This window comes from Oncorhynchus mykiss, chromosome 18, assembly GCF_013265735.2.
Source record: "Oncorhynchus mykiss isolate Arlee chromosome 18, USDA_OmykA_1.1, whole genome shotgun sequence".
In the NCBI taxonomy this organism is placed as follows: Eukaryota; Metazoa; Chordata; class Actinopteri; order Salmoniformes; family Salmonidae; genus Oncorhynchus; species Oncorhynchus mykiss.
In genome coordinates, this window is record NC_048582.1 from 40,761,790 (window position 1) to 40,774,509 (window position 12,720).

Below are 12,720 nucleotides of genomic sequence, written 5' to 3' on the forward strand. Positions count from 1 at the left end.
TTATTTCACTTATAATTCACTGTATCACAGTTCCAGTGGGTCAGAAGTTTACATACATTAAGTTGACTGTGCCTTTAAACAGCTTGGACAATTCCAGAAAATTATGTTATGGCTTTAGAAGCTTCTGATAGGCTAATTGACATCATCTGAGTCAATTGGAGGTGTCCCTGTGGATGTATTTCTCAAGGCCTACCTTCAACCTCAGTGTCTCTTTGTTTGACATCATGGGAAAATCAAAAGAAATCAGCCAAAACCAGGAAAAAAATGGTAGACCTCCACAAGTCTGGTTCATCCTTGGGAGCAATTTCCAAACACCTGAAGGTACCACATTCACCTGTACAAACAGTAGTATGTAAGTATAAACACCATGGGACCACGCAGCCGTCATATCGCTCAGGAAGTAGATGCGTTCTGTCTCCTAGAGATGAACGTACTTTGGTGCGAGATGTGCAAATCAATCCCAGAACAACAGCAAATAACCTTGTGAAGATGCTGGAGGAAACATGTACAAAAGTATCTACAGATGAAGTCGGAAGTTTACATACACTTTAGCCAAATACATTTAAACTCAGTTTTTCCCAATTCCTGACATTTAATCCTAGTAAAAATTCCCTGTCTTAGGTCAGTTAGGATCACCACTTTATTTTAAGAATGTGAAATGTCAGAATAATAGTAGAGTGATTTTATTTCAGCTTTTATTTCCTTCATCACATGTGGGTGAGAAGTTTACATGCACTCAATTAGCATTTGGTAGCATTGCCTTTAAATTTAAAAGCTTCCCACAATAAGTTGGGTGAATTTTGGTCCATTCCTCCTGACAGAGCTGGTGTAACTGAGTCAGGTTGGTAAGGCCTCCTTGCTCACACATGCTTTTTCAGTTCTGCCCAAATATTTTCTATAGGATTGAGGTCAGGGCTTTGTGATGGCCAATCCAATAACTTGACTTCGTTGTCCTTAAGCCATTTTGCCACAACTTGGGAAGTATGATTGGGGTCATTGTCCATTTGGAAGACCCATTTGTGACCAAGCTTTAACTTCCTGACTGATATCTTGAAATGTTGCTTCAATATATCCACATAGTTTTCCTTCCTCATGATGCCATCTATTTTGTGAAGTGCACCAGTCCCTCCTGCAGCAAAGCATCCCCACAACATGATGCTGCCACCCCGTGCTTCATGGTTGGGATGGTGTTCTTCGGCTTACAAGCCTCCCCCCTTTTCCTCCAAACATAAGGATGGTCATTATGGCCAAACAATTCTATTTTTGTTTCATCAGACCAGAGGACATTTAACCAAAAGTACAATCTTTGTCCACATGTGCAGTTGCAAACCGTAGTCTGGCTTTTTTTTATGGTGGTTTTGGAACAGTGGCTTCTTCCTTGCTGAGCGGCCTTTCAGGTTATGTCGATATAGGACTCGATTTACCGTGGATATAGATACGTTTGTATCCGTTTCCGTCAGCATCTTCACAAGGTCCTTTGCTGTTGTTCTGGGATTGATTTGCACTTTTCGCACCAAAGTACGTTCATCTCTAGGAGACAGAACGTATCTCCTTCCTGAGTGGTATGACGGTATGATTTTCCCATGATGTCAAGCAAAGAGACACTGAGTTTGAAGGTATGTCAACTTCTGACCCACTGAAACTGTGACACAGTGAGTTATAAGTGAAATAATCTGTCTGTATACAATTGTTGGAACAATTACTTGTGTCATGCACAAAGTAGATGTCCAAACTGACCTCAACCCTATAGAACATTTTTGGGCAGAACTGAAAAAGAGTGTTCAAGCAAGGTCTACAAACCTGACTCAGTTACACCAGCTCTGTCAGGAGGAGGTGTATGTAAACTTCCAACTTCAACTGTAGTCTTGTTACTGTTATTTTATTGTTTTTTATTTTATTGCTGCAGTTTTAAGAGTGTTTTAAGGGCTTGTAAGCATTTTACTGTAAAGTCTACACCTGTTGTATTTGGCGCATCTGACAAATACAATTTGATTTAATTGCATATTATTTACATCCTTTTTTATGACTTTCTTTTATTGGTCAATTTTATAATTTTCCAACATTTCACGTTAAAATTATGGGCTTTTAGGATAATTGAGAAGAGTTCAATTCTTTCAAAGATTATTTATATAATAAGCCTCTTCCTCTGGTGGTTTTAATTTTTTTTCCCCCATGGAGGAAGTCGCTTTACGATGACGTTATGACGTAAAATATTTGTCATGACGCTCTGGAAGAAAAAATGACTCGTTAGAGTCGATGAGCTATCGATGCCTACATCTAGGTCGGTTTTAATGCATGAACAAACCAAACAAGGCGACGTTTTGTAGGCAAAGGGAGTGAAAAACCAAACGAATCTCGGCGCATTCACTATTCTGCTCAGCGTCTATGGTAACAACAGATGGACTTGCTGCGCCTGTGTGCCACTGCCGGAGTCGACAGTGCATTTGTTGGTGAGGGAACGACGGCAAAGGCGGAAGAAGGCGCATCAGCAGTCAGATTGGAAGCTAAGTGGTTGTTGCAAGATGCTTGTAAACGACAGTTATCTGCACGGGTATGTAATAAAATGAACACCATGCGAAGTTAATCATACATTCACGTAATAGCTGCCTTTAATAAGATTTGACTACCATTTCCCACTTTTTGCAAAATACTCCCATCCCCCCCAAAAAACAGCAACATACCGTACACTCGTGACAGAGGCACAAGGGTACAACTAACAGATGAATATTCTTTGCAGTGTAACTGACTGACAAGTTGTTAAACACACTGGTAGTTAGCAGGCTAATGATACAGAAGTATTATCAATATTCCACGATTTAGGAATCAAATGTTTTATACTGCAGTTTTCTCACATCCATTTGCGTTGGGAATGCATACAGAATGCATACAGTACAAACAGCCACTTATTAAGCGTGTTTTGTACAGCGCTCGCGCTATTTAAAGTCTAGCATCAATGTTGCGCGTGGAGTTTAGTCATGGCAGTGGAAACAATGCAACGACTTAATGTTTGCGTATTAGTGGAATTAAACTTGATATACATGTCCCACCACACCTACAACAATCTGTTAAAGTACACTGAACAAAAATATAAACGCAACATGTAAAGTGCTGGTCCCCTGTTTCATGAGCTTAAATAAATAAAAGATCCCCGAAATGTCAAATCAAACTTTATTTGTCACATGCGTTGAATACATTAAGTGTAGACCTTACTGTGAAATGCTTGCTTACAAGCCCGTAACCAAAAGTGCAGTTTAAGAAGAGTTAAGAAAATATTTACCAAACAAACTAAAGTAAAAAATAAAATAAAAAGTAACACAATAACGAGGCTATATACAGGGTACCAAGTCAGTGTGCGGGGTACAGGTTAGTTTAGGTAATTTGTACATGTAGGTGGTGGTGAAGTGACTATGCATAGATAATAATGGGGAGGGGAGAGTGTCATTGTAAATAGTCCGGTGGCTATTTGATTAATTGTTCAGCAGTCTTATGGCTTGGGGGTAGAAGCTGTTAAGGAGCCTTTTAGTCCTAGACTTGGTGCTCTGATACCGCTTGCCGTGCGGTAGTAGAGAAAAGTCTATGACTTGGGTGACTGGAGTCTGACAATATTTATGGTCTTTCCTCTGACACTGCCTATTATATAGGTCCTGGATGGCAGGAAGCTTGGCCCCAGTGATGTACTGGGCCGTACGCACTACCCTCTGTAGTGCATTACAGTCGGATGCCGAGCAGTTGCCATACCAGGCGGTGATGTAACCGGTCAGGATGTTCTCAATGGTGCAGCTGTAGAACTGTTTGAGGATCTGGGGACCCATGTCAAATCTTTTCAGTCTCCTGAGGGGGAAAAGGTTTGGTCGTGCCCTCATCACAACTGTCTTGGTATGTTTGGACCATGATGGTTTGTTGGTGATGTGGACACTCTCGACCCGCTCCACTACAGCCCGTCAATGTTAATGGGGGCCTATTTGGCCCGCCTCTTCCTGTAAATCACGATCAGCTCCTTTGTCTTGCTCACATTGAGGGAGAGGTTGTTGTCCTGGCACCACACTGCCAGTTCTCTGACCTCCCTATAGGCTGTCTCATCGTTGTCGGTGATCAGGCCTACCACTATTGTGTCGTCAGCAAACTTAATGATGGTGTTGGAGTCGTGTTTGGCCACACATTCGCCAGTTGGTCCGCACATGCTTTGGGTACACGTCCTGGTAATCCGTCTGGTTCCGCGGCTTTGTGACTGTTGACCTGTTTAAAGGTCTTGCTCACATCGGCTACCAAGAGCGTTATCACACAGTCATCCAGAACAGCTGGTGCTCTCATTCACGCTTCAGTGTTGCTTGCCTCGAAGCTAGCATAAAAGGCATTTAGCTCATCTGGTAGGCTCGTGTCACTGGGCAGCTCGCGTCGGGGTTTCCCTTTTGTAGTCCGTAATAGTTTAAGCCCTGCCACATCCGACGTGCGTCAGAGCTGGTGTAGTAGGATTCAATCTTAATCCTGTATTGACACTTTGCTTGTTTGATGTTTCGTCTGAGGGCATAGCTCGATGCGGATTTTGCCTGTAATCCATGGCTTCTGGTTGGGATATGTACGTACGGTCACTGTGGGGATCACGTCATCGATGCACTTATTGATGAAGCTGATGACTGAGGTGGTATACTCAATGCCATTGGATGAATCCCGGAACATATTCCAGTCTGTGCTAGCAAAACAGTCCTGTAGCTTAGCATCTGCGTCATCTGACCACTTCCATATTGAGCGAGTCACTGGTACTTCCTGCTTTAGTTCTTGCTTGTAAGCAGGAATCAGGAGGATAGAATTATGGTCAGATTTGCCAAATGGCGAGTGGGGGAGAGCTTTGTATGCATCGCTGTGTGTGGAGTAAAGGTGGTCTAGAGTTAAAAAAAATAATAATTCCCCTTCTGGTTGTACATGTGACATTTGGTAAAACTGATTTAAGTTTGCCTGCCTTCAGTCACTGTTAGCTATGAGCACCGCTTCTGGAGGAGCATGCTTATGACCGTATAGAGTTGGTTGACTGCGGTCTTAGTGCCATTATCGGTCTGTGGTGGTAAATAGATGAGGACTCTTTTGGCAGATAGTGTGGTCTACAGCTTATCATAAGGTACTCTACCTCAGGTGAGCAATACCTCGAAACGTCTTTAATATTAGACATCGCGCACCAGCTATTATTGACAAAAAGACACACACCCCCACCCCTTGTCTTATCAGACATAGCTTCTTCTCTGTTCTGCCGGTGCATGGAAAATCCAGCCAGCTCTATTATCCATGTCCTCGTTCAGCCACGACTCAGTGAAACATAAGATTTGACAGTTTTTAATGTCCCTTTGGTAGGATACTTGTAATCGTAGGTCATCAATTTTATTTTCCAATGATTGCATGTTAGCAAGTAGAACGGATGTCAGTGGAAGTTTTACTCGCTCGCCTACGGATTCTCAGAAGGCAGCCCGCTACCTGCGCCCTCTTTTCCTCCGTCTTTTCTTCACGCAAATTACGGGGATTTGAGCCTGCTCCCGGGAAAGCAGTGAATCCTTCTCATCAGACTCATTAAAGGAAAAACCTTCTTCCAGTTCTTGGTGAGTAATCGCTGTTCTGATGTCCAAAAGTTATTTTCGTCATAAGAGACAGTAGCAGCAACATTATGTACAAAATAAATAAAAGAAAGTTACAAACAGCACAAAAAAAACCTAACAAAATAGCACAGTTGATTAGGCGCATGTAAAATGTCAGCCATACTCTTCGGTGCCATCTTATCACTTTCCATACACACAAACTAATTTCTCTCATTTTACCAAATCTGTTTACATCCCTGTTAGTGAGCATTTTATCCATTGTCAAGATAACCCATCAACCTGACAGGTGTGTCATATCAAGAATCTGATTAAAGAGCATTATCAATACACAGGTGCACCTCTTGCTGGGGGACTAAAAGGCCACTCTAAAATGTGCAGTTTTGTCATTCAACACAATGCCACAGTTGTCTCAAGTTTTGAGGGAGCATGCAATTTGCATGCTGACTGTAGTAATGTCTACCCGGGGCTGTTTCCAGATAATTTGATGTTAATTTCTCTACTGTAAGCCGCCTCCAACATCATTTTAGAGAAGTTGTCAGTACATCCAACCGGCATCACAACCACAGACCACGTGTAACCACGCCAGCCCATGACCTCCACATCTGGTTTCCTCACCTGTGGGATCAGAGGGGGAAGGGCGGGGTGCTGAGGAGTATTTCTGTTTGTAATAAAGCCATTTTAAACGATATCTTAACCACCACCGATAAGAAACATTACTGTGCAGCTGTATTCATTGATCTGGCAAAGGCTTTCAACTCTGTCAATCACCACATCCTCATCGGCAGACTCGACAGCCTTGGTTTCTCAAATGATTGCCTCGCCTGGTTCAACAACTACTTCTCTGATAGAGTTCAGTGTGTCAAATAGGAGGGTCTGCTGTCCGGACCTCTGGCAGTCTCTATGGGTGTGCCAAAGGGTTCAATTCTTGGACCGACTCTCTTCTCTGTATACATCAATGATGTCGCTCTTGCTGCTGTTGAGTCTCTGATCCACCTCTACGCAGACGACACCATTCTGTATACTTCTGGCCATTTGGACACTGTTACCAACCCTCCAGGCAAGCTTCAATGCCATACAACTCTCCTTCTGTGGCCTCCAATTGCTCTTAAATACAAGTAAAACTAAATACATGCTCTTCAACCGATCGCTGCCTGCACCTGCCCGCCTGTCCAACATCACTACTCTGGATGGCTCTGACTTAGAATACGTGGACAACTACAAATACCTAGGTGTCTGGTTAGACTGTAAACTCTCCTTCCAGACCCACATCAAACATCTCCAATCCAAAATTAAATCTAGAATTGGCTTCCTATTTCGCAACAAAGCATCCTTCACTCATGCTGCCAAACATACCCTTGTAAAACTGACCATCCTACCAATCCTCGACTTCGGCGATGTCATTTACAAAATAGCCTCCAATACCCTACACAATAAATTGGATGCAGTCTATCACAGTGCCATCTGTTTTGTCACCAAAGCCCCATATACTACCCACCATTGCGACCTGTACGCTCTCATTGGCTGGCCCTCGCTTCATACTTGTCGCCAAACCCACTGGCTCCATGTCATCTACAAGACCCTGCTAGGTAAAGTCCCCCCTTATCTCAGCTCGCTGGTCACCATAGCATCACCCACCTGTAGCACGCCCTCCAGCAGGTATATCTCTCTGGTCACCCCCAAAAACCAATTCTTTCTTTGGCCGCCTCTCCTTCCAGTTCTCTGCTGCCAATGACTGGAACGAACTACAAAAATCTCTGAAACTGGAAACACTTATCTCCCTCACTAGCTTTAAGCACCAGCTGTCAGAGCAGCTCACAGATTGCTGCACCTGTACATAGCCCACCTATAATTTAGCCCAAACAACTACCTCTTTCATTACTGTATTTATTTTATGTATTTATTTATTTTGCTCCTTTGCACCCCATTATTTTTATTTCTACTTTGCACATTCTTCCACTGCAAATCTACCATTCCAGTGTTTTTACTTGCTATATTGTATTTACTTTGCCACCATGGCCTTTTTTTGCCTTTACCTCCCTTATCTCACCTCATTTGCTCACATCGTATTGACTGATTTCCTTATGAACTGTAAATCAGCAAAATCTTTGAAATATTTGCATTTAGATTTTTGCTCAGTACATATTGCAGTAAAGGCCCCCCTCTAAATTTTCTAGTAGATAGGCATTCATGTAAATTGTTTAGACCTTGAATTTCTCTCTCAATTATGTGCACATAATATGGCTCTATCTCTTGCAGGATTTAAGAATAAGCCAACTTTCAAGTTTGAGTGCCTGAATGGAGCAACAAGTCCTGAACCAAGATTTAGATTAAAAAAAAGATATATATTCAACACAAGCTCAGACAAGACAGATAATGGCAAGCAGAAGAAAATCAACGACGCCTTGCATGGTCCCCCCTGTTCAAATGGTGGATTCAGACCCTGATATGGAGGTCGTTACAGAGGGAGACGGAGAGACTGAGGAGGGGGCCGCTAACTGTCCTGTGGAAAACTCAACTGAAAGCATCCCGAATGAGGAGGACTCACAGGCCATCGACCACTTCATTAAAACTATGGACTCGAGTACGGCAGAAGGAGGTTATGAGTGCAAGTACTGCAGCTTTCAGACCTCACAGCTCAATATGTTTACCTTGCATGTGGACACTGAGCACCCAAATATAGTTCTAAACTCATCTTATGTGTGTGTTGAGTGTGACTTTCACACCAAGAGGTATGATGCATTGTTGGAGCATAATGCACGCCACCACCCTGGAGAAGACAATTTCACCAGGACTATGGTGAAGCGCAACAATCAAACCATCTTTGAGCAGAGAGTCAATGACTTGACCTTTGATGGCAGTTTTGTTAAGGTTGAGGAGGATGAGGACACATCCTGTAAGGGTATTGCCCTAAGCAAAACGCCAATCATGAAGATCAAGAGTAGGGCGGAGGCCAAGAAGTTTACAGGGTCACACAAAATGGCAGATTACAGTGTCATTAAAGTGGAGAGTGATGGTGAGGAAGAGACTGAGGAGGTGGTCCCCCCTCCTGTCACCCCCAATGTAGTGGCTGTGTCGACCCCTCTGACCGTTCAACCAATTCAGCAGAGCATAATGGTCAACAGCCCAAACGTGCTCCAAATAAAGACCAGTAACTCTGCCACAATGCTCCCCCCAGGGACATTGGCTCAAGTTCTGTCTGCCCTACAGAATCAGCAGACCTCCCAGACCCAGCTCCTCATCCCAGTCAGTAGTATCCCCACATACAATGGGGCCATGGACAATAATGTCCTGCTGGTCAGCGCCTACAACAGGTTCCCTTACCCATCTGTGTCAGAGATCATGGGTCTAGCAGCCCAAACCAAGTTCACAGAGGAGCAGATAAAGGTGTGGTTCTCTGCTCAGCGGCTGAAGCACGGTGTGAGCTGGACCCCAGAGGAGGTGGAGGAGGCCAGGAGGAAGAAGTTTAACGGCTCAGTGCAGGCGGTGCCACAGACCATCACTGTCATCCCAGCCAATTTTGCAACAGCAGCCAATGGCCTGCAGTCCATCTTTCAGACTTGTCAGCTTGTAGGGCAACCAGGGATGGTTTTGACTCAGGTAGGGGGTGGCAACGCTGTCCCTGTGGCCTCACCCATCACGTTAGCTGTAGCTGGGGTCCCCAACCCCAGAACCAGTGTCAGTAAGATGCCAGAATCCTCCACCACTGAGACTGCTTCTCCACTCAGTCCTGATTCCCTGGGAGCACGGCCTAAAAAATCCAAGGAGCAACTAGCAGAGCTGAAGGCCAGTTACCTGAGACGACAGTTTGCCACTGAGGCAGAAATCTCTCGGTTGATGAAGGTCACTAACCTCACCAAAAGGGCAATAAAGAAGTGGTTCAGCGATACACGCTATAACCAACGCAACTCAAAGGACCACCACGGCGTTGCCTTAAATGACATTTCAGTCAGCACCAACAGTAACGACGCCAGCAGCAGCACAGCCATTGTGATCGACTCCAGCGACGAAGCCAGTGAATCCTCTCCGACAACCCAAGGGCCCATTTATGATCCACGAATCAAGTTCCGCCATGCCTTTCCTGACTTCACACCTCAGAAGTTCAAGGAAAAGACTCCGGAGCAGCTTCTGCTTTTGGAGGCCAGCTACCAGAAGTCTGACACGCCTAGCGATGAGGAGCTAAGTAGGCTTAGGATGGAGACTAAACTGACTAGGCGAGAGGTGGATGCCTGGTTCTCTGAGAGGAGAAAAATGCCAGTGGACTCTGATGGCACAGAGGAGCCGGAAAGTGAACGGATCAAAGCGCCTTCCTCTGGGCAAGAGGCTCAGATTCCACCCAGCGGCCGAAAGATAATGAAGAAAACCCCAGAGCAGCTCCACGTCCTGAAAAGCACCTTTGTTCGTACCCAGTGGCCCTCTGCTGAAGAGTACGACAAGATGGCAGAGGAGAGCGGGTTACCCAGAACCTACATTGTTAACTGGTTTGGAGACACCCGGTATGCCTGCAAGAACAGCAACCTGAAGTGGTACTACTTGTACCAGAGTGGAAAAGTTAACGAGGCAATGAACGGAGGTGAACTTAAGAAGAAGCCACGGAAACGCTTTCGAGGTTGGTCCAGGAGGACGAGGCGGCCATACCCCTGCAAACAAACAACCCCTACCATCAAAGTCAAGACGGGTAAAGAGATTTTAAAGGAGCACTACCTCAAGCATAAGGTCTTAAATGAGAAAGATTTGGATGAACTGGTGGCCAAGTCCAGTATGAGCTATGAGCAGGTGCGGGACTGGTTTGCGGAGATCAGCAGGAGGGAAGAGAAAGGCCTTGACCCTTTCAGTGACGGTGAAGAGGAGACACATGGCGACAGTGAGGCAGAGATGGAAGTGAAAGAGCAAGGGGATGTCGTCACTGATGAAATGAACAATGACAACGATAACAAAGATGATGAAAATAACAATGATGAAGTTGACAATAATGACAATGAAACCACGGGAGAGCCTCAATGTATCAAGCAATCACAGCCGGAGTCAGAGGATCAGTGATTTAAAGGTGAGTGACGATGAAAAGGATGGGTAGAATGAGCTCATGAATGAAATAATTGTATAATTGTATAGGCATTCATTCCTTGTGTGTCCTGGATGTTTTTATTTTAACATGGCAAATCCCCCCCCCCCCCCCCCCCCCTGAATTAAATTAAATTGGCCTAATACAACTGTAATTACCTTTTTTTACCTTGATTTCCTCTTTATACAGTCAATGAGGAAATGTGAACACTTAACATGAGGTTTTCTACTTTTCTCATTTGGGATGTGTTTTGCTCCCACAGAATTCACAATGTTTGCCTACAGAAGAGGAGATGAAAAACACAGGTGAAATGTACTAAGTGTTATACTGCATGGACCAACCAGACACAAAGAAACAAGAGAAGGTGTATGATGCCAAATAATTTTAGCAAGGAATAATAGATACATACAGTATGTTTTACCTTTGTTTAAAATGCTATTTGGTCTTTTGGGATATTTTAGTCATTTAACCTTGCTATCTTTACTAAATCCAAGACATGTGGATGAGGTTAAACCTCACCTTTTTCCTGTAGGTTTAGGTGATAACATTTAACCGTTTTTTTTTAAATTGTGAAATTGTGTCTCGGTTCAAGGGAATTTCCCATGTATTTTCTTTGATGTACTGACAACGGTTTTTAAAACCTCACAGATTTGTGAATATTACTTAAATCAGTGCCATGTTTTTGGTTTATGTTTTAAATGGAACCAGTGCTTTAGTTCTACAAAACTGTTTTTATATGTATTCAAGTTCTTTGTTAGTCTTAAATGACGAAATATGGCGTAAGCTTGGTTAATATTGTGCTCAGTTTTTGGGGGTGTTTTTTTGTTTGTATGTTGGCTTTCCAAAAGAAAAAGGCATGTGTGCTGTAATTCAGGACTTAGTAAACATTACCTCAGTCTTTTTAAGCTATGAGTTGAAGAAAGTGACTGTTCATTTTAGATGCGTTATAAAAATACACATGAAACATCTTCATTCAATTTGCTTCAGATGGCAGTTTTTTCTAAAGTAAGTAACTTGTGCTTTCCCCCCCAAAAAAAATTACGGGTTAAAATCTTTCAGGTGTACAATGACAATATATAGGGTGAAGATACCACAAGCACTTGGTATGGTTCCTTTATAATCAAGAGCCAATTTTACTTTAACTTTTAAAACTTTTCTTCCTCTGCTTATCTTCAAGAACTATGCTAAAATCTGGATGTACAGGTTATATGCAACTGTACATCAAATAACAATCAATTGAGGGGGATGGTAAGTTATTGTTTTGGTTTTCAGTAGATGGGGAACCTTAGTACAGAATTTATATGATAAGCCTTTTGCCATCCTTAATTGCTGTAATAATTGACAAGTATGATTAGTCTATTTATTATATCTTACTTTCATGAATACTTTTTATCCGAAGCTAAAATAAACTTTGTCAAGAAAATGTATTTAGTTTCAGACCAGTGGTTTTGCAGGGAAGAAACAGATTTTCAGTAGTCAATGTCAAGCTATAGGAAAACTGCAACTAACTGTAAGCCAATTGAGATCAAAATGTATAATTTTGTTTTACAGTCAGACAATACATTTGTTTGTGCCATGCTTATTAGAAATGTGGACAACACTGCCCCCTTGACTTTTGCGCAATTATTGTTCGATCTACTACAAACTCAAGTTAAGATGCATTTGCGTTCCACAATTTGTCATAACTGACATGCCATTTCAGAAGTATTTTAATATAGACATCTACGCAGCAAAACATACTTGAAGGAAATATGATTTTAATAGGTTATTAGATGTAATTATTTGAACCGTACATCATTAAATGGCAATATTTATACCACCTGATAGGTTTATTAAGAATGAGCCGTGCTGAGGTATACTCTATGGTTCAGATTCTTCTGGTATGGCTGTCTTTTTATTCCAGGAGGTGGAGCTATTTGCAATGTTATTGTTTTTCTAAACCAACTTTGAATAAAGTAAGCCAGAGTGGGGTGATATAACATTTCAAGTACAGTTTTGACCATACTTGAAATTGTTATCACCTGTCCTACCAGTGTTACAACGATGGACATAGTGAAGGGGACTGGCTTGGTAGAACTA

The 12,720-nt window shown here is 42.8% G+C and overlaps 1 protein-coding gene across 1 annotated transcript; it reads left to right on the forward strand.

Annotated features, from left to right (window-relative positions):
- The first annotated feature begins 2,178 nt into the window (after positions 1-2,178).
- On the forward strand, positions 2,179-12,072 carry LOC110496252 (zinc fingers and homeoboxes protein 1). Its single transcript, XM_036952829.1, has 3 exons — positions 2,179-2,551; positions 7,839-10,626; positions 10,904-12,072. Exon 2 carries the CDS (start codon positions 7,956-7,958, stop codon positions 10,617-10,619), a length of 2,664 nt encoding a protein of 887 aa, XP_036808724.1. The 5' UTR covers positions 2,179-2,551; positions 7,839-7,955; the 3' UTR covers positions 10,620-10,626; positions 10,904-12,072.
- The last annotated feature ends 648 nt before the right edge of the window (positions 12,073-12,720 follow it).